This window comes from Acomys minous (genome assembly GCF_964271855.1).
Source record: "Acomys minous genome assembly, chromosome: 8".
Classification (NCBI taxonomy): Eukaryota; Metazoa; Chordata; class Mammalia; order Rodentia; family Muridae; genus Acomys; species Acomys minous.
In genome coordinates this window covers 7,000,314-7,021,217 of record NC_140489.1, presented here as the reverse complement: position 1 = coordinate 7,021,217, position 20,904 = coordinate 7,000,314, and the positions used below count along the sequence as shown (strand labels likewise).

The window sequence follows — 20,904 nt, the reverse complement described above, 5'->3', positions numbered from 1 at the left end:
CAAAACCTTGTAGCTAAAATATACAAAGAACGTTTTCTTTCTTATGTATATGACTACACTGTCTTCATGCACACCAGAAAAGGGCATCAGATCTCATTATAGATGGTTGTGAGCCACCATGTGGTTGCTGGGAATTGAACTCAGGACCTCTGGAAGAGCAGCCAGTGCTCTTATCCGCTGAGCCATCTCTCCAGCTCCTACAAATTCAATAAAGGCAAATAACCTAATTAAAAACAAGCAAAGGATCAGACAGACATTTCTCTATTCTGAGGCTTTCATAAAACAGTAAAAATGTCATTTGTGCCAGGTCAAACTGTTACAAACTTTCTGGTTCTATGCCTATCTCCAGGAAATCAGGAACAAACAGCTGCAGGCTGGTTCCATCTGAGGGCCCTTCACTGAGGGGAGCTGTAATGGAACTTTTGGTTTCTTTGTAAACTCAGTTACGTTATGTAAATATGTTTTTGTTTTAATCCCAACTGTGGGATTTCAGTTTGTGCTTTAGTTTGTCCACAGCTGATAACTGTTTCATGAGTGGCGTGGTCTTTGCCAGCTGGTAGCACCCGCCTTATGTGGCATGGAGAGGGGCGTGGTCAAAGACGCTGAGGAAAATAAATATGAGAGCCTGGAGAGAGAAGGTGTGGGGAGGGGGCGCTAGTGTGTGGTGTGTAGCAGTTTGGAGAGACCAAGGACTGGCATGGTGGAAGGAGAGAAACATTTCAACATGGTTCAGAGGAGACTGCTTGCTGTGTTTGCTGTAGCCGGAGACTGCTGTTGCCTCAAAATAATCCAATTGACCCTAAACAGCTGAGAGAAGTAAAGGGGTCTGCACCCCCTCTCCTGACTTCTTTCTCCCTTATCCAGCATTAAGAGGTTGGTGGAAGGGAGGTAGAGGCTTCAGTGCACCTAATAAAATAGAGTTTAAAAACAAGTGTCAACAGGGGCCTAACAAGAGCTGCAGAACGTGTAGAAGAGGGGCACGCTGGGAACCATTCCTCCCAGAGCGCTACTGGCCCTGGACTATAAGGGCGGCAAAAAGTAGTTGGCCACAAAGTAGGACATGGAGTAGACAGAGTGGGCACTGCAAAGTCTGGTGGATTCTTACCCTCAACCCTAGTGTCCTGTCCCACCACCTCCCTCTCCTACCCCACCCCATGGCCAGCAGCATTGAAGTGGGCAATACCATTCTGTAGGGTCTGTGCTCTTGATTCCTTTCCCAAGTTCACGTGGAAGCCACCGCCTAGGGTTGGGGTTTTGCCCGCACCTGGAAATATAAAAAAGTGAGGTTAGCTACAGCCCAGCAGACAAGCCCCACAGCCCTTCACTGACTGAGCAAAGCAAGACCCAGCTTTCCAACAGGGAAGAGCAGCAGGATGAGAGACTTTGCTCTGCCTATCCAACATCTGTGGCCTTGGCCAGAGGCATCCAAACCTTTAAAACAAAGCAAACCAACAGGGGCTGATGAAATGGCTGAGTAGCTGGAAGCTCTTGTCTCCAAGCTTGATGCCTGCGACTCACACTGGTTCTCCAAGTGTTCTTCTCCATACATGCACCATGATACTTCCCCCAATAAATGTAATTTTTAAAAAGAACAAGAAAAATACTTTATTGCTCTAATCAAAATGAATGTGTGTTTTGTTTGTTTTGGTTTTCAAGACATAGTTTCTCTATGTAACCCTGCTCACTTTGTAGAGCAGGCTGGCCTCGAACTTACAGAGATCCACCTGCCTCTGCCTTCCTAGTGCTGGGGATTACAGGTGTAATCCCACCACACCCAGCACCAGGATATGTGCTTTTAATACAAGTCACTCATAGGATCTAGAAAGAGCGAGATCTTTTTTTTGTTTTTGTTTTTGTTTTTGTTTTTTTTGTTTTTTGTTTTTTCAGACTGGCCTCAAACTCACAGTGATCCACCTGCCTCTGTCCCCCGAGGGAGTGCCATCACTGCCTGGCCTAAGAGTGAGCTCTTAAAGAGGATTCAAAATTGGTTCACAGACAGTTCTCAACTGCCTGTGACTCCAGTTCTAGGGAGAGCTGGCACCTGAGGCCACTGTGGGCATTTGCACTAATGTGCACATAGCCATACACAAATGCACACATAATTTAGAAAAATAAAAAGTAAGACCCTAAAAAACACAAAAATTAGGCTGGAGAGATGATTAGAGGTTAAGAGCACTGGCTGTTCTTCCAAAGGTTCTGAGTTCAATTCCCAGTACCACATGGTGGCTCACAACCATCTATAATAAGATCTGGTGCCCTCTTCTGGCAGGCAGGCACACAAGGAGACAGAATACTGGGTTCATAATAATAAATAAATAAATCTTAAAAACAAAAACACCCACAAAAATTACACTACATTTAAAAACAATGGTGGCATGAGACAGGCTGGGTATGGTGATTCAGGCCTGTAGTCAGGCAGCAAGTGACAGCAGAGCAAGGCTTGCCTCACTCTCCTACCGTACCCAGCACCCTCGCGCTCCCCTCACCCCATGCCAAAAAAGACTTCTACTCCAATTGAATGCTTACTGCAGTCTTTGCACTCCTCCACTCCAGATCCACAGAGCACTCACTACCACTTCCACAGGCACAATCGTACCCCTATGCTGGGAACCCCACACTTACAGTTGGGCCGTCGTTCTATCTGTACTGGCCCTAGGAACTACCTTCTGACTACTGCTCCTGCTGCACCTCCACGTGTGTGCAGCAAGAGGAAATGTGGTGTAAAAAGTGGTTACTCCTCAAATGTCACACCAGGTGCTAGCTGACTCAGGCTCCCAGCAAGTGTGAAAGAAGAAAAGGCAAATGTGCCCTCTAGATGGCGCTGCTGGCCCTCAATGTCAGCTGCTCTCTACTACAAACACTGGACATTTCTCTTCTCTCTTCTCCCTTCCAGACCAGGTTTCACCGTGTAGCACAGGTTGACCTAGAACTCTGCCTCCCAGTGCTGGGATTACAGACAAACAGCACTATGCCCAGCAGGCTGGAAGTATAGCATAGATGGGTTGGGAAGAGTGTGGCCCCTAATGGTCAATGAACGGTCAGGAAGGAAAGGAAGATATACTCTGATTTAGCACAGGATACAGAGGGGTCATCCCAAGACAGTGTGAGTATAAACAGACTGGACATGCTTTGGAACAGGAAATACTACCCTCACATACTAGACCAGACCTAGGAAGAGGGCCAAGAGACCTCAGTGTCCAGAAAGGCTAGCCCATAACTCTGTCCTTCATTTTTCTCAGAGTCCCCAGATTAGAAAGTCTTCACAACTCTATTGGCTTGACATAGAAGGCTAGAGACTCTGAGGCCAGACTGGACTACAAAGCAAGTCTGGGACAGCCAAGGCTACACAGAGAAACCCTATGAAAAACAAAACAAAAAACAAAAAAAAGTTCTGGCTAGTGGGCTGGGAAGTACCTGCCCCACACATGAGGCTCTGGGTTCCACCAGGGAACCTCAGGAGTATTCCCAGCCTACCAACAATGTTTGCTGCTCCCAGGATAGGGGAGGACGAAGCTGAGGCGGCAGGAGCCACAGGCAGCCTGGTGCAGGAGCTCTCTCTGCAACAAGCATTCTGAATGTAGTTACAAGCCTTGAGAAGGGTGCATTAGCATGGGGGGTCGCCATCCACTGACAGAGGGAGGCCTCACAGGGCCACGGCACCTGCTGGGGAATGTGTGCGTGTAACATGGAAACCCTGCTTTGCCCCTACCATCCTTGCTCATAAGGCCCAGACTCTCGTGGTCCGGCTCAAATCCCAGCTTCTCCAGCTACTCACTGCCTTGCATTTGGTATCTGAGCCTGTGGTCCTGAAGCCCACTACTTCCCTTGGCACAGGCTACTTGAAAAGGCCAGGTACAGGGTGCCATGAACCGCTGCTGCAGGGCTCTCATCACTCCCCTTTCATATCCTAGACCAGACTCTTACGTGTGCAGCTTAGGCTGTGGTAAGCAAGCACACCTAGGAAAGATAGATAGCTGTTTTAGAACCTATGAGATACCCACCAATGAGAAAACAGAGCTTTAAAATGAAGCTGGAGGAAGGACAAGATGAGCAAAGAAGACGAGGGACCTACGAGGGCAGGAAATGGGACACGCCATTTGTTTGCAGCCCGTGTGGTCATGCTAAGCAATGGGGCTGGGGTGCAGGGTAGGCAGGTAGCCATGTGACACCTCTCTCCTGTCCTATCAAGGCTAAGAATCCACGGCCCCACAAAACATTCCCATGGGCACCCGTGGCTGGTTGCTGGAGTGCTGCTCCCTGGAGAGCTATCCTGATGCCACCTACGAGCCCATCTGAGCTTTCTGCTCAATGCCTCTGAGCATGATTTCCTAGGATGCACGGTGAGACCTCACTCCATGCTGGCTCAACACTATTTCCCTGGTGTTATGAGGGAATAGAGCGCGAAACATTGTCACCAAGCCATGGATGCACCTAGGAAAATGCTGCCCTAGATGTCTGCTCTGACTAGTACTGTTATCACTCCAACAGGCATCAACACCTAAGGCTGATGGATGGTAAACTGCAGACCAATATCCCAAGTAAACAGAGTCAGAAATCTGCAAACATGCCCAAAGGATAGTATCTCAGGAGAGCTTAGCTCTGGAACTCACAGCAGATCTGAGAACCTGCCACCGGGGTTGGGGAGATGGTCCTGTGGGTTAAATGCTTGCTGTGCAGGCTGACCACAATTCAGATTCCCAGAACCCAGCCACCTTTAACTCCAGCAACTGGGAGGCTGAGAGTGGGAATCCCTTGGGCAAACCGTGCAGCTAGAGCAGCCTGGATTGGTTGAGTTCCAAATTCAACGACAGACCCTGCCTCAATAAGTAAGGTATAGAATTCCCAAGGAAAGTACTCAATGCCAACTTTGGGCCTACTCACTCACGTACCCACACGTGTGTGCGCCTGCACATGCATGTGCACCCATACACACACATACACACTACAACACACACACATACACACACAGCCACACAGGGCACGGTGATGCATGCTTGCAATCCCAGCATTTAGGAGGCTGAGGCTGAAGGACTTCAAATTCAATGCTTCTCTGGGCTACTGATTAAACTCAAAGCCTGTCTGGACAACTTGGCAAAGCCCTGCGGGCGCGGCGGCAGAGCACTTGCTTAGCATGAGCAAGACCTGCATTCTGGCCCGAGGACCACATGCACAGGACACATAACAAGCAAATACACAGTTACTCTACAGTTCCAAAAAACGAAGACAAACGCTGGATGGCTCACAGTATCTGATCTCAAGACATTAGTATGTAAACAAAATGTAAGGATGGACACAAGACAGAACCCAGAAGCAGGCCCACACAGATGACATACAGTGATCTCTGCTGAAGGAACAATGGTAACTCCATGTTTAAAAAAGAAAGAAAAAATAAACCTTCCAGCAAATTGTGCAGAAAAAACAGGACCTCCACACGCAAGAAAGGAACATCAGCCTGCACATCACACTTTCCACAAGGCTTAACTCAAACTGTGGCATAAGCTTCCATTGGCATAAGGATTTGGGAGCTGTTTAGTATGCCAGAAGCCCTGGGCTAGATGGGGGAAGGGGTAACTATATAAAAATATAAGTAACTTTTAAAAGACAAATGCGGTGACACAAACAAAGACATTTTAGGTTCATGACAAAAGAAAAATTAAGAAAGAAAAGACAAGTTGGAATGCTTCAAAATATAAAACCTTTGGTCAAATGAGTTAACTTCTGCTTCATGAATCACATATACAAAGGAGGATTTGGAAGCCCACCGCGCCAAAGACTCCAACACTTAACGGTTAGGAAACAGACACTAATTAAATAATAATAAAGACTTAGGTGACTGGGCAGAGAATTGAGGCTGGGCGTACCTATTTCATAGCCCTTGTCAATGCACACTGTCAGTGGCCAGCCGGGGAAAATCTGAACGTGCATCAGGATGCGAACCTCAAAACCGTGCCTGCCAGAATCCGGGACGCAGCTCGACCGGCTCCGTTGGACCAGACCGGGACTTTTGGACCGCTCAGATCGCAGAGCTCACGTCGGCGTATGGGACGCGGCGGAGAGCTGGCTGCAAGTGCCTGGCCTGGCCCTGCCTCAGTTTCCCTGCCCGCCTGCCCACGGCCTGTCGCAGGACATCCGCTTCAGCTTCCCAGCCGGCCTCGACTTTTTACTCATCTCGCATACTCAGCCCTGCCCGCCCCACGGTCTCCCCGAGCTGAGGGACCCACCGTCGAGAGACACGAACTGGCCGACCGCCGACGAGCCTCCGCCGCTGTTCTCCACGAACTGCACCTCGGACACGATGATGTTGTCCTCGAGCACCGAGCCGCAGCCCGTGCACACCGCGTCGCCGCGCGCCGCGTCTAGCTCGATGTCCGTGCCGCCGCAGCCGCGGCACACGCGGCCCGTCATGTCGGAGCCCCGGGGCCCCGCCGCCGGCCCCTCCCCCGCCGCCCCGCCGCCCGCTCCCTGCCCGCGGCCCTCAGCCCGCAAGGCCCTTCGCGCCGCCTCCGCCTGCGCCGCGCTCTCGCGAGGCCGCCGGCGCCACGCCCGCCGATTCGTCGCGGCAGATTCGCCTCGCGCGTCCGGGCCGCGCCGCCTCCAACGGCCGCGCCCGCGGGACCGGGAAGGGAACGCGAAGAAGCGTCCGGAGGCCGGGACCGAACCGCCGACCTCCCGGCCGGCCCGGACCGACGCTCCGAACCAGGAGCCCCGCAGGCCTCGCGGGCCAGCAGCGGGGCGGGCGGGGAGGGCGGGGCCGCGGGCGGAGCCTAAGCGGAGCGGACGGTCAGTGAGCGGACTCTGCAAACAAAGTAGTGGGAAGGGCTTGTGGGCGGTAACTTGAAGCGGCCAAGGCCCGGCCCAGGGTTATGGTGGCTCCTGCAGCGATTGGCACAATGGGGCTGGAGGGCGGGCGAAGCGGGAGGGGCCTGGCGAGTAAGCGTCCCCCGGCAAGATCAAGGGGGGTGCGGGGCCAGGTTGTGCGAGGGGCGGAGAAATGTTCTCAGCTGCACCCCCATCCCCCTAGATGGAACGCTTGGTCCCCCTTAGCGCCAAGTTCTCCCCAGGACTCCCCATTTCCTGGGTAGGTGGTGAGCTCTGACGGAATGGAGCCTACGCCGAGCCCTCTGGATCTGCAGGTGCGGCTCACCATCTGCCTGGCAGCCCTTGACAAGTTTTAGCACGACCGCAGGTCGGAAACAGACTCCAGGATGTCACAGGAGCTCAAACTAAATTAGATTAGAGAGGACCTTTTCCTGGGTAAGCGGAAGCATTGTAAATGTGCAAGCTTCTCATCAGTTTGCAAAGCCAGTGTAATCCCAACTGAAATATTAACAGAAAAACATATGAAGAACTTGGAAGCCGCCGAGCACGGGGGAGGCAGAGGCAGAGGCCAGCTTGGTTTATAAAACCAGTCCAGGACAGCCAGAGCTCTGTTACACATAGAAACCCCGTCTCAAACAACAGCAACAAAGAACTTGGAAGATCTCAAAACATAGAAAAGAAAAGCTTGCCGGGGCTGGAGAGATGGCTCAGTGGTTAAGAGCACTGCCTGCTCTTCCTAAAGGTCCTGAGTTCAATTCCCTGCAACCACATGGTGGCTCACAACCATCTATAAAGAGATCTGGTGCCCTCTTCTGGTGTGCAGGTGTACATGCGGCACTGTCTACTTAATAAAGAACTCTTGAAGAAGGCAAGGAGGAGGAGATGGCTGGGCAAGTAAAGGCGCTTGTCAAGCAAATCTGAGTGTCCTGAGTTCGATCTCAGGGGTTCATGGCAAGGTGGACGGAGAGGCTTGACTCCACAGAGCTGTCCTCCACACGTGTGCCCTCCCCAACCGGCAGGCACATGGTAATACATTCTAAAGTCAAGGACTGGAAGGGTCCGGAGGGCTGCACAGTTCTGAGCTCCGAAGCCACCTCCAGGGATCCTAACCAGCTGAGGGACTCCCAGTCAGAAGGTCAGGAGAGCCAATGCTGTGTTGAGAGACCATGTCTGGGGGTGGCAGGGAGGGGGATAACCTTTTCATCTTGGAGTTGGCTTTTTTAAAAATATTTTTATTTAATTTTAATTTACATGCATTGGTGTGAGGGTGTCAGATCTTGGATTTACAGACAATTAGTTGTGAGCTGCCATGTCGGTGCTGGGAATTGAACCCAGGACCTTTGGAAGAGCAGACAGTACTCTTAACCACTGAGCCAACTCTCCAGCCCCCTTGGAGTTGGTTTATAAGGCTCACCCTATCTAGGTCTTGAGGGCAAGGAGCATCCTGCTGCACAAGGAATAAACCTGAAAAGCTGAGCGCAAGGTGGGTTCCTACCACCGAGTCTTCTGATTCGCCATTCCCTTTATCTGGCACACGCTTGCTTCTGAATGTCATCTTCTGGAGAGAAACACAGCTCCGAGCTGGGGTTTGTTGTATTTCAGCAGGACACACACCCGAATGCTTCATTATGGGAAAGCACCAAACCCACAGCAAGGGTGCTAGAGTGCCTGTTAAGTCCCTCTGCCTGCAGATTCCAAGTGTGGACCTCCTGCTTTGCCCACCCCCCACCCCGTCCCCATCCCCCCACCCCCGCCCTCCACACTCCTGTCCACTCCATTAGCCTTGCATCCTCTTATTCCCCGGTATGTGTGGAACATTCCAGCCCTCCCACACACCAGTCCACACATTGCCTTACCTTCAACTCTTTTTCTCTTGCTTCAGTAAAATTTGTGCAGAGCGTATTTGTTTGCTAGGGCTCCCACAGTGAAGTGCCACCGACTTGTTGGCTTAAAATTGTCTACTCTTGGACTGGAGGGATGGCCCCGGTGCTAAGAGCACTGGCTGCTGCTCCTCCAGAACTCCTCTGAGATCAATTCCCACCAACCACCAACCACATAGCAGTTCACAACCACCTAAAATAAGATCTGATACCCTCTTCTGTCATGTAGGCAGACATGCAGACAGAACACTGTATGCATAATAAATCAATCTTTTTTTTTTAAGTGATCTTGCAATCTAGAGGCTGAAAGTCAAAGTGTGAGCAAGGTTGTTTCTCCAGAGGCCTCTCTCGCCTTCTGCATCAAATATCCTCTGTGTGTGGGTGTCTTCAGTTCTTTTAAGGACACAGCTATAGTGGATTAGGGCCTTTCCTAACAAGTGCATGCTACCCTAATTACCTCTTAAAAGGCCACCTCTTCAAATGTGAGGACTGCCCAGTGAGCACTGACAAATCAGCAGGAGGCGATGAGCGTGGCGCATTATGTGTCAATAGTCTATGGCTATCAATGCACCAGGTGAACCTATTTTTTTCGTTGGGCAGAAACACTAGGCTGCTGTAGATGGAGCGCTCATTCCCCCTGGGGGAGTGCACCTGAGCCCTTCCCTGAGGCTTTCAGTGAGCGAGTGAGGCTGCCCTTCTGGTACTTCCAGTGCCTGCGCTGCTACTGCAGTCAGAGTGAGCAGGGAAAGATTCCACATGGCGTGACTCAGGGCGACTGGCAATAACTTAATTAACATGAATTTTCCCACATTGCGAATTCACAGGCAAATTTGCTTGCTTTACGTTTGCTCCGTCTTTTTCATTTGATGGTTCTCAGTTTCCAAACCTGAGCTGATTTTTTTTCTTTTTAACTATTCTCTCTTCCCCCTCCTCAACTTACCATATCCCTGTCAAATCTGTCTTTCCAGTGGCTCTTGCCCACCTGGCACCCTCCAGGGCAGACAGGGCTGACCTTTCCTGCAGCCTCTTTGCCTATGGCTGGCCGGCTCTTCCACAACTTCCTGACTCTTTTTTTTTTTTTTTTTTTTTTTAAGGTGTAGATGCTCTTTTACTCCAGAGTCTCACATTTCTGCTTGCTCCAGAATACAGCCTGGCATTGAAGGCCCACTCATAAGGCCTGTAGCAACCCCCATTCCTGTTAAATCTCAGTGCTCAATGTGACAGTATCAGGTAGGGAAATGCTGGCTCAGAACTGTAATCCAGTAATTGAGCAGGAGAGGCTGAAGGATCGTGGGCTTAAGAACTGCCTCTGCTACACACAGAGTTTGAGATCCAGGGCACATGTGACCCTGTCCCCCAAAGCAAACAACAAATTGTTGTTTTTCAGGTTGGCACGATCAAGCCGGGCAGTGTTGCCGCACACCTTTAATCCCAGCACTTAGAAGACAGAAGCAGGTGGATCTCTGTGAATTCGAGGCCAGCCTGGTCTACAAAGAGACTTCCATGACAGCCAAGGCTATTACACAGAGAAACACTGTGAAAAAAAGAAAAAAAAAAAAGGGCTGGAAAGATGGCTTAGTGGTTAAAAGCACTGTCTGCTCTTCCAGAGGGCCTGAGTTCAATTCCAGTAACCACACGGTGGGTCACAACCATCTATAACGTGATCTGATGCCCTCTTCTGGCCTGCAGGTGTACATGCAGGCAGAGCACTCTATACATAGTGAATAAATATTTTTAAAAAGTGCTATCTCAGATTGGCATGATCCTTTTTCCTAACTATAACTAGCTAACTTTAGAAAAATGAAATAGCCCTACAGAAAAGAAGCAATCCCTTCGATTCTTCTGGTGAGGCAGGATTGAACACCTGTGTGCTGTCTGTGGTACTGTGTCTTTTACGAATGTCATCCGTTGTTTTCTGCATGGTATTAGGACCTTGGTATTTTCCCAACTTACTTATCATTATACTTCTCACTCTGCTCTCATTTTTTGTTTTTGTTTTTTGTTTTCCCAGAGACAGTGTTTCTCTGTGTGATCCTGGCCTCAAACTCACTGAGATCCTCCTGCCTCTGCCTCTGCCTCTTCCTCTGCCTCCCCAAGTGCTGGGATTACAGGCGTGAGCCACAGCACCCAGCTAGCATCATTATTCCTGTTGTGAGAAAGATAGAGGAGCATTTAAACTCAAAAGTCCCTCTGATTCCTTTTCCTATTATTGTTTTGTTTTGTTTTTCGAGACAGGGTTTCTCTGTGTAGCCTTGGCTGTCCTGGACTCCCTTTGTAGACCAGGCTGGCCTTGAACTCACATCGATCTGCCTGCCTCTGCCTCCCCAGTGCTGGCATTAAAGACATGCACCACCACGCCCGGCTTTATTATTTTTCTTTTTTTTAAAGATCAGACTGGGACTGGAGAGATGACTCAGAGGTTAAGGGCACTGACTGCTCCTCCTGAGGTCCTGAGTTCAATTCCCAGCAACCACATGGTGGCTCACAACCATCTGTAATGTGATCTGATGCTCTCTTCTGGCCAGAGCACTGCATACATAATAAAAAATAATAATAATAAAAAAGATCAGACCATATCTGGCCTTCCCTGTGATTGTGTGTGTATCTTTTATTTTATTAATTTATTTTTATTTTATGTGCATTGGTGTTTTGCCTGAATGTATGCCTGTGTTAGAGTGTCAGAATTTGGAGTTACAGTGCTGAGCATGGTGGTGCACACCTTTAATCCCAATACTCGGGGAGGCAGAGGCAGACAGATCACTGTGAGTTCGAGGCCAGTCCAGGAAAGCCATGGCTACACAGAGAAACCCTGTCTCAAAAAACAAAAGGATTTGGAGTTACAGACAGTTGTGTGCTGCCATGTGGGTGCTAGGAATTAAGTCCGGGTCCTCTGGAAGAGCAGCCAATGCTCTTAGCTACTGAGCCATCTTTCCAGCTTTCCCTCTAATTCCTTTCTCTTTTTTTGATTTTGAGACAGGGTTTCTCTGTGTAGCCTTGGCTGTCCTAGACTCCCTTTGTACACCAGGCTGGGAACACCATGCCTGGTTTTTGTTTTTGTTTTTTGTTTTTTGAGACAAGGTCTCTCTGTGTAGCCTTGGCTGTCCTAGACTCACTTTGTAGACCAGAATGGCCTTAAACTCACAGTGATCCACTTTCCTCTGCCTCCTGAGCGCTGGGATTAACGGTGTGCACCACCACACCATGCCCAGCTTCCCCTTCATATTCCCCCCCCTCTCTCTCAGTGTGTGTGTGTGTGTGTGTGTGTGTGTGTGTGTGTGTGTGTGTGTGTGTGTTTGGTTTTTGGAGAGACAGTTTCTCTGTGTAGCCTTAGAAATCCAGGGCTCATTTTGTAGAACAAGCTGGCCTCGAACTCACAGAGATCCACCTTCCTCTGCCTCTGAAGTACTGGGATTAAAGGTGTGCACTGCACATCTCTCTCCTCCTCTAATTCTTTTTTTGTCTTTTAAAAAAAAAGTTTATTTATTTATCTATGCAATATTCTGCTTGCATATGGGTCTGCAATCCAGAAGAGGGCACCAGTGCACTTAACCTCTGAGCCATCTCTCCAGCCCCTCCCCCGCTAATTCTTAAGCATAATTTAACTGTGGTCAGTGGGTTAACAGGCATGGTGCCTCACAGCATGTGAATTCAAGGCCAGCCTGGTCTACACACAGTGGCTTCCTGAACAGCCAGAAGTACACAAAGAAACTCAGTCTCAAAAAAAAAGGATATAAGGTAACAGGATGACTTCCTGATGGGCCATCTGCCCATTATTCCAAGTCATGCTGCTCATGAGCTTTATTTCCTGGTTTTTCACAGAATCACGTGCCATGAATGTTCCTGTAGAATAACACTGGGAGCTCCCCTTCGCTGAATACCTCATACCCGGGGAAGATAAGATGTTGTGGCTGGTCTGTCATTCCCGTTACCAGACATTCCCTCCCATAAACTCACCCTTTGAAATAACACACGCTTCTGCAGTGAATGCCTCACAACACATGCCCAGGCAAACGCCAAAGACCGCTGCCAACCAGAAGAGGGCAGCTCTGCCATCCTTGGGTATAGGGTGAGAGAGCCCACACCCCTGAGCAGAGTAGCCCAGGAGGGGGCGCTTGCCCGAGTGAGTCGAGATCAAAGGGGCTAACCGCCCCGGTCTGTGCTTGTCTCCTCTATCAGGCGGGCAACTGAAGTGCGCATCTCGCTTTGCAAAAACAAAAGCCTGTTTATTCTTTGTGAATACTTGGACATTTGTGTTTTCTACTGGCCTACAGACTTGAATGGTTTCCAAGGTCTGTAGGTATATATTACCTGTTAAATAAATGCCTATTTCTATAAAGATGGTCCCTAGCTGATAAAGGGGATGTGCTGGGTCTGCCCTTCGTTAATTTTTCCAAGGCCCTACGAGGTTCTGGAAATGCCTTCAGTGGCAGCTGCTGGTAGTGGTTCTGGGTGCAGTCAGCATTAGTGCTTCAGGCCCTGCCCCATGCCAGCCACCTGGCAGGGCATCCACATAGACGACTCCATAGACTGCATCGATGCATGAAGCTCAGGCTCTTGCCTAACTAGGTCACACATAAAATAAACCAGGAAACGGAGAGATACAGCAGGTGCCTGTGAACTTCTAACCTCTTGCTGGTTTCCTAAGGATAGCCCTCCAAACACAAGCAGCTCATGTTCCAAATGCTATTCGGTAGAATAAGGACTGAAAGCTAAATCAAGATTTAACAGATCAGTGGTGGCACACACCTTTAATCCCAGCACTCAGGAGGCAGAGGCAGGCGGATCGCTATGAGTCCCAGGCCAGCCAGGGCTACACAGAGAAGCCCTGTCTCAAGAACAAACAAAGAAGCAACAACAACAAAACATAAAAGAAGCCACACAGGAAGACTGGAAGCCTTTCCTTACCTGGCATCATCTAAAGAATAGTGTATGTTGAAAACGAAGCCATGAAACACAACCAGGAGCAGAGGTGGGTGCTGAGTGGCCAGATAATTTCTGCTCACTAGTTCATTTCCATTCTTGGGAGTTCTTCCCCCCCCCCTTCCCCGCCTCTTCTTTTTCTTCTTCATCGTTGTCATCGTAGTCTTTTTTTTTTTCTTCTCCCGAAACAGGGTTTCTTCTTGGTTTTTTTTTTTTTTTTGAGACAAGGTCTCTCTGTGTAGCCTTGGCTGTCCTGAAACTCACTTTGAAGACCAGGCTGGCCTCCAACTCACAGAGATCTGCCTGCCTCTGCTCCGGAGTGCTGGGATTAAAGGCGTGTGTCAGCACTGCCTGGCCTCTTTTCTTTTTAAAACTGATTTTATTGTTTGTGTGTGTGTGCAGAAGCAAGAAGATGGTGTTGGGTCCCCATGGAGCTAGGCATGGATACTGGGGACTAAGCTGCCGCCCTCTGCAAGCGCCCCACACATTCCTCTAGCCTCCATCTTTCCCTTCTTCATAAGCTATTTCTTTTCTTTCTCTCTTATTTTTTCCTTTTCTGAGTCAGGGTTTCTCTGTGCAGCCCTGGCTTTCTTGGAACTCACTCTGTAGACCAGGCTAGCCTGGAACTCAGAGAGATCCAGCTGCCTCTGCCTCTGCCTCCTAAGTGCTGGGATTAAAGGCGTGCGCCACCATGCCTGGCTCATACATAAGCTACGTCTATCCCACGTCTAACTTAAAAGGCATGGCTCTTTCCCTTCTCTTCCTGGTGGTTGCCAGGATTTCTACCTAACCTGTAGTATGTTTTCTCTTAAGTGCTAATAAAATTGTTTTGGGCTTCTTTTATTAATAAGACTAAGGATATTACAACAGAACCTTAGTCTCCTCTATAATGTCCACAGTCTTGTCTCCCTTCTGTGGACCGTGTCTGTAGCCCGGTGCTCAGCTCAGACTCCAGAGTCCGGTGCTTTGTCAAGCCTTCCTGCTCATCCCCTCTCTTTACACACCCACCTGGCTTCTGAAGGCTTACCTAGGTTCCTGCACACAACATTCCTTTCTCTGAAGGAGGCCTGCATGACCCACACGCCTTGTGACCAACGTATCTCCCGTGTATGAAGTTTCTGTCTCTACCTCCTTAATAGTGGCTCAGCTACACAGGCCAGAGCTGAGTCTGAAACCCTACAGAATGTGAACCACGGTTATCACAGAATCACCAGCTCCCCAGGGTCTTGGCAACTTACCGGATGCACAGTGCAAAGGAGGATGCACAGAGGCAAGCAGGGGGCCCAGTGCCCAGTGTGCACCAGTGCTAATTCACTAAACACATGAGTCTGGTGCACCCGTGGCATGGTCAGAGGCCTGGAGTCCCTGTGGTCCTTGTGCCTTGGACACACTGCAAGGTCTCTGGACGCTGAGGGAGCTCCTTCAGGCATGGGCCATGTCACACCTGCACACTTTCCTCATGATGCACCCTATCCTCGTGCCAGGTGCTTCCCATTGTAACCCAAGCTAGACAGATCAGTGGCTTCCAAGGAATGCACGGTCCAGAGCACCTGCTGGAGAGTCAGATCCCCAATGTGCAGACTGAGGGAAACCCAGTGACAATCTGTGGGCCTGTAGGAAGCTGGCTAAAATCTCTACTTCCTGCCACTGCCTGAGGTGGCTTTCTGGAGCCCAACAATGTAATTACTTCCAACAAACCATTGCTGGTGAGCAGGCAGCATGTGGTCAGGCCTTAATAGTGGTCTCTGTGTGCAGACATGGGACTGCAGGGCTCAGAAGGACCCTCTCCTTCGGCATTCACCCCAGCCATGGCCACCCACCTCAGCTGTTCACAGAGGCTCATCCTGAACTAAGTTCCCACTTTAAAGGAAAAACTGTAAGAAGATGAAACATGTGTCAGGCTAGGAGTCACATCATACCTAGTTCACAGGAAGAGGCATTTTCCAGCTTACAAGGAACTTGTCTTGGGAGCCATAGTTTCCAAAAGGAGGATGGACATAGCATTATTTTCAAACACAGAGGCCAAAAATACAAATAACAGGTTTGGTGAAACAGAGTCAAACTGCTATCTACTCACTCAGAAAAACACACTGGTAACTACTAACATGTCCCCATGACCTACCTCAACAGACAGCCATCTCTCTCTCTCTCTCTCTCTCTCTCTCTCTCTCTCTCTCTCTCTCACACACACACACACACACACACACACACACCCCTTAGGATGTGCAGAATGCATGCATCTCACTTTCCTCCCCTTTAAAATGAGAACGGGCAGATATGTCATACTCACTGAGAACCTACAATGGTGTCTAGTACAACATAGCACAACTCGACTGAGGACACTGGTGCCAAGCCCCAGTGTGCACAGCTTGGTCACTCTCATTTCTTCCTCCCTTGACCCTGGCCGCAATGCCTGCCTGGCGCACACAGACACAACTCATCAGGCAGCCCATTCTTCTGCTGCAAATGCACCCTTGGTCTGTCCCCAGCGCTGTATGCCAACTGCTGAGGTCAGTGTATGCTTGTTCTTTGCTTCCAATCAAAGGCAGCCTGTCCACCAAGCTCAGTGAACACAGCCTGCAGTTTCCTAGGTACAAGCCTCACTACTGGCCCCAATAGGGCTGCAATGTCAGACAATATTCATCTCAGCTGGGTACAGACTGACAGACCCTCCGGACTTTGTCTTACCACCCCAATGAGTGAGGAACATGAGGGGGGAAAAATCACACACACACACACACACACACACACACACACACAGGTCCCCTTGTTCTGTTCAAAGTGGGATTCTGGCTTTAAGCAGTTGCAGCTGTTTGCAGCTCCCATCCTGGAGTTACAGCAGGAGGCTGCCTCTGGCAGGGGGGTGGGGTGTCACAGTGGAGGAGGGACCACCCCCATAGGGCCTTCCTGGGAAGAAAAGCAGAAAGCAGGATTGCCAGGGTAACCCCGAGGCTCCAGGAGGGACAGCCAGGTCAGATTGGCTTGGGTTAGAATTGTTTCAATAAAATTACTTGTAGATAATAAGACATGGGACCCAGAGGGAGAAAGGCAGTTGTGTAAAGAAAGCTGTGGATACAAAGAAACAAGACGTGCCAGAAGAGCTTTTTCCTAAATTTGTTGACTTTGACCAAAGACAGCCAAAAAGAGAGGGGAGGGACACGTGCCTCTTGGAGCTTCTCCCTGGGCCCCAGAGGCTGGCCTTCCCAAGGCCATGCCTGGCCTGTTGGGCCCTGCGGGCAGTCTGACTGTCCTCCCCCACCCCTATTGGCCCGAGTTACCAGTTCACTGTGAAAAAGGCAGAGTCCACCCTGTGCCAAATATTTGTTCTGATGGTCTTGAGAAAAACTTACAAATAAATAAATAAAGCACTGCTGAATGTAGGAGGAGTTGCTGTAAGGGGCAGCTAGGGAGGACAGATGGTGGCTGAAACTCCTTAAGGGATAAGGGTGGGTGGGGCCTACAGAGTATGAGGAGCCCAGAGAGGCCTTAGGGGCCTGTGCCGGGGGCACACAGGATGGCAAGGGCAGGAGGCACCGGGGGACACGGGCATGTGCCTAGGCCTCCGGGCCGCAGCAGAGCGCGTGAGGGCTCGCAGACCTGGCCACTCCCGCAGCCATCGCGTCGCTTGCCTGGGTCCCTGGGAGGGCAGAGCCTGTACGCAGCCGCGCGCGCGCGCTCCCGCGCCTGGGCGCCGGAGACGCCCTGGGGCGCGCGCCTCACTTCCGGTAGGCGGTGATTGGGTGCGCCGCGCGAGCCCTATCCTGCCGGCCAATAGGCGGCGCGGTGCGGTAGGGGGCGGGGCGAGGGCGCAGCCTGGACACCGCCCGCGGGCCTGCCCGACTCCCGCCGGCCGCCGGCGCCATGTGACCGCGCCGCCGCCCTCCGCGCGCCCGGCCCGCCCGCCCGCCGCGCTCCCGCGGCCCGGCGCAGCCCCAGGCCGCCGAGGGACGGCGGGGCCGGCGCCATGGCCGAGCGGGGCCGCCTCGGCCTGCCCGGCGCGCCCGGCGCGCTCAACACCCCGGTGCCCATGAACCTGTTCGCCACCTGGGAGGTGGACGGCTCCAGCCCCAGCTGCGTGCCCAGGTACGCCCCCGCGCTGCGCTTTGTCCGCGCGCACCTGCCCGCGGGCCGGGACCCCGCGTCCCCGAGCGCGCGCCGGCGAGAGCAAGGCGAGGGCCGGGGCGGGGCAGCGGGCCTCTGGCTCGCGGGACCAGTGCTCTGCCCGCACCTTGACACCTGCGTCTCGGGCGGGGCTGCGCAGCGCAGCGGACCTCAGGCGATCGAGCTCTCGCCTGGTGCCAGAGCTCTCCTCCCGCGTGCAGCGGTACTGTCACACCCCAGAGGCCTGGGCCTGAGGCTCACAGGACAAGGCACTATTGCCTCTCCCTCTAGACCGCGCGGGTCAGGTCTGCGCTCTTCACCTGTCGGCCTTGTGGGAGTCCCTTGTACTCTTTGCTTGGAGCTGTTAATTTTGCCACTGCACAAGCCTGGCCTCTCTATTCCCTGGGTAGGCGACCTCCTCCTCGTCCCATGGAAAGGGTTAGACGAGATTTACCCACCGGACGGACGCTGTGGCCACCCACCTCTGTGTGGACCTACAGCTTCCCGTTCTGCTGCCCAGCTTGAAACTTTTGTGATTTCTTCTTTGCTAGGATCCTAATCGGGAACTTCAGCTAGTGAGGGAAAAGAGGAACTCCAGACACCATGCTAAGGGCGCTGCAGGCTTTCCTCTGGGGAGACTGGGAAAAGTAGGCTTTTCACCAAAGAGCCTTCCAGGCACAGAACCTGGACAGCGTGCCCCGAGGGGATCAGTGTAGAGTTGTTAGGAAGCAGAGTACTTCACTGCAGGCGAACTTCAGGTTGGCCTGTAGCACCTACTTTGCAAGGCTCTTTCAGCAGGTCTCTGAGTGTGGTGTTGAGGTACAGGGGCCACTAGGTAGTGACTTTGCCCTTTCAGAGTGTATAAGCACTCTGGGTCTGGCTGTGTCTTCGGGAAAGGAAGGATGGATGCTGAACCGGTTTCTTGACCTGTGGGGCATGTGTAGGACTGAGACCTGAGGTGAGCTTTTGTCTCACTGGGAGCATCTCCCAGGACCCCAACGATGAGAGTGTGTGGAGGTGGGGGGGGGGTAATGCTGGACCCTCCCACTCTAATTCTGTCTCTGCATCATTGCCCTGAGCATCCCACTTCACACTGACCCTTGTATTCCTTTAGAAGCCCGAGTTCCCTAAGTAAGAGCTAAGGATTGGTTAGTTGGTAGCCCTCGCGCGCTCTCTCTCTCGCTCTCTCTCTCGCTCTCTCTCTCTCTCTCTCTCTCTCTCTCTCTCTCTCTCCCCTCCCTCCCTCTTTTCTTTCTTCATTTCTTTGACACTGAATCTCATGTTGCTGAGGTTGTCCTTGAACTCCTATGTTCTTGTGATCCACCCCTCCCCCACTACACGCACACACTTCAGCTTCTTTTATTTTTTTTGTTTTTCTTTTCTTTCTTTTTTTAAATTTTTGTTTGTTTATTTATTTTGAGACAGGGTTTCTCTGTGTAGCCTGGGCTGTCCTGGAATTGCTTTGTAGACCAGGCTGTCCTCAAGCTCACAGCATCCTCCTGCCTCTGCCTCCCGAGTGATGGGATTACAGGTGTGCGCCACCACGCCCGGCTTTCAGTTTCATTTATAGTTAGAACTACAGATGCAGGTACATGCCCCACACTCACCTAAGACTGAGGCCTAAACCTGGTAAGGAAGGGGACTGAGGCCTTTTTACTTTCTCCTTAAAGGTGGATTGTGTTTGTTCGTTTGTTTGTTTGTTTGTTTGTTGAGACAGAGTTTTGCTTTGTAGTCACGGATGGCCTTGAATTTGTCCAGAGTAGCCTTAAACACTTCATCCTCCTGAATCTGTCTCCTGCGTACAGTGATTATAGGCATGCTTTGTGCCTGCTCTGGTCTCTGTCTTGCAGAACCCAGAAGACCCTCCTCTTTCTACAGGAGAAGGCAGGGTCAGGGTAGGCTGCTTTAGGACAGGCTTGCACACAGGGACCAGTGATGACGATTCTGGGGTGAGCTGCAGCAGGTGCTGGGGAGCGCCAGGCTTTGGGCTTGGCAGAGGTGAGAGGCTGTCTCTGGACGGGTGAGCAGATGTTCTGTGTGTGAAAGCACACAGTCGCAGTGTGTGTCTGCCTGTTCTCTGTCCTGAGTGTTGTGCCCATCTGTGCCCTGCTGCTGTGTGGCTGCACCCTCAGCAGTACCCTCTGACCACCTGCTGTGCAGTGCTGCTCTTTTGGGCACTATCTGCAGAGGAGCCTGTGGTCATGTACCCCGAGTTCTTTTCACTGCTGTCTTTGCTCAAGTCTTTACTGAGCTGCATCTGTGCTGGTGGCTGCTGCCACCACTGCCACAGCGTCATCGTCAGAGTGATGACCCGGACATCTGTTGAGGGATATTACAAATCTGCCATTGCCACCAAAGAGGAGATTGTCTTACCTATCTTCAGAGCGCATGCCTGTCCCTGTGGCAGGCCGCAGTGCCTTGACCGAGTTTTGTCACGTAGGAGGACTTAGGGTGTGGGTGTGTGTTCCCTTAGTGTTACTACTCAGTTGCTTCCCAAAACAGTTGTACCAGCTAGGGCCCCAGCACCAGGGTGAGAATCCTCACTGCCTTGCACTCTTGCCAAGCTGGTGGGTGTGAAACACTGTGGTGATTCCAGTTTGAGTTTCCCTGACTATGAATCCAGACCATTGGTACTTCCTTGTTAGTGAGATTCCTATTCATAGCTTCTGCCAACTTTTCTTCACCCTTTCCCCCTACTTGAATCTCAGCAGTTTCTGTAAGGGATAGTAATCTTTCCCCACCTACAACTGGTGACATGCAGGGCTGGCCTGCGGGGGGGGGGGGGTGAGGTGGGAGTGCTATCCATCCCCCTCACTGTGGCATTGGTTGGTTTCAGTTCCCCTTCCTTCCTGGGAGGTGGTGAGACAGTTCTCCAGCCCCAGGGGGATCCGGGTGCTGAGGCATCCTGGGACTGGTGTGAGGGGGACCCAACTCCTGGTATTCATGGTGGCCCAGCCATGTTGCCCAATTCCCCTGGCCCCAACAGCTTAGCTTGGTGCATCTTGCCCCTGAAGGCTGAGATTCCAGCCACTGCTCAGCAGGGTCTTTGCCACTTTGGACCTTTGTGCTCCCACTTGACTTCATGCTGATGATTATCAACACATCTCTGAGTGCGTGACCTGCGTACTGTTCACAAGCCTCTGCCGACTTGTAGCCCATGTGTTTGGTCACTTGAGGTGAGGTG

At 51.4% G+C, this 20,904-nt stretch overlaps 2 protein-coding genes and 1 long non-coding RNA gene across 9 annotated transcripts in view; 2 read left to right on the top strand and 1 right to left on the bottom strand.

Moving 5' to 3' along the window:
• Positions 1-6,529, bottom strand: part of BRF1 (BRF1 general transcription factor IIIB subunit) — a 51,976-nt gene extending 45,447 nt beyond the window's left edge. For both annotated transcript variants that reach the window (XM_084793311.1, XM_084793312.1), the window contains exons 1-2: positions 6,222-6,529; positions 1,184-1,264 (exon numbers count right to left, since the gene is read on the bottom strand). In XM_084793311.1, the coding sequence (XP_084649437.1) occupies positions 1,184-1,264; positions 6,222-6,405 (265 nt within the window). In that variant the 5' untranslated portion in view covers positions 6,406-6,529. The remainder of the gene's footprint in view (positions 1-1,183; positions 1,265-6,221) is intronic.
• Positions 6,530-6,912: 383 nt separating this feature from the next.
• Positions 6,913-10,446, top strand: LOC311603967. Its single transcript, XR_014781348.1, has 2 exons — positions 6,913-7,954; positions 10,087-10,446. It is a non-coding gene; the product is annotated as an uncharacterized lncRNA (long non-coding RNA).
• Positions 10,447-17,527: 7,081 nt separating this feature from the next.
• PACS2 (phosphofurin acidic cluster sorting protein 2) overlaps positions 17,528-20,904 on the top strand; it is a 55,234-nt gene continuing 51,857 nt past the window's right edge. For 5 of the 6 annotated variants that reach the window (XM_084793304.1, XM_084793301.1, XM_084793303.1 and 2 more), the window contains exon 1: positions 17,528-17,702. In XM_084793304.1, coding sequence (XP_084649430.1) covers positions 17,584-17,702 — 119 coding nt within the window. In that variant the 5' untranslated portion in view covers positions 17,528-17,583. The remainder of the gene's footprint in view (positions 17,703-20,904) is intronic. The other variant, XM_084793302.1, reaches the window with a different exon arrangement.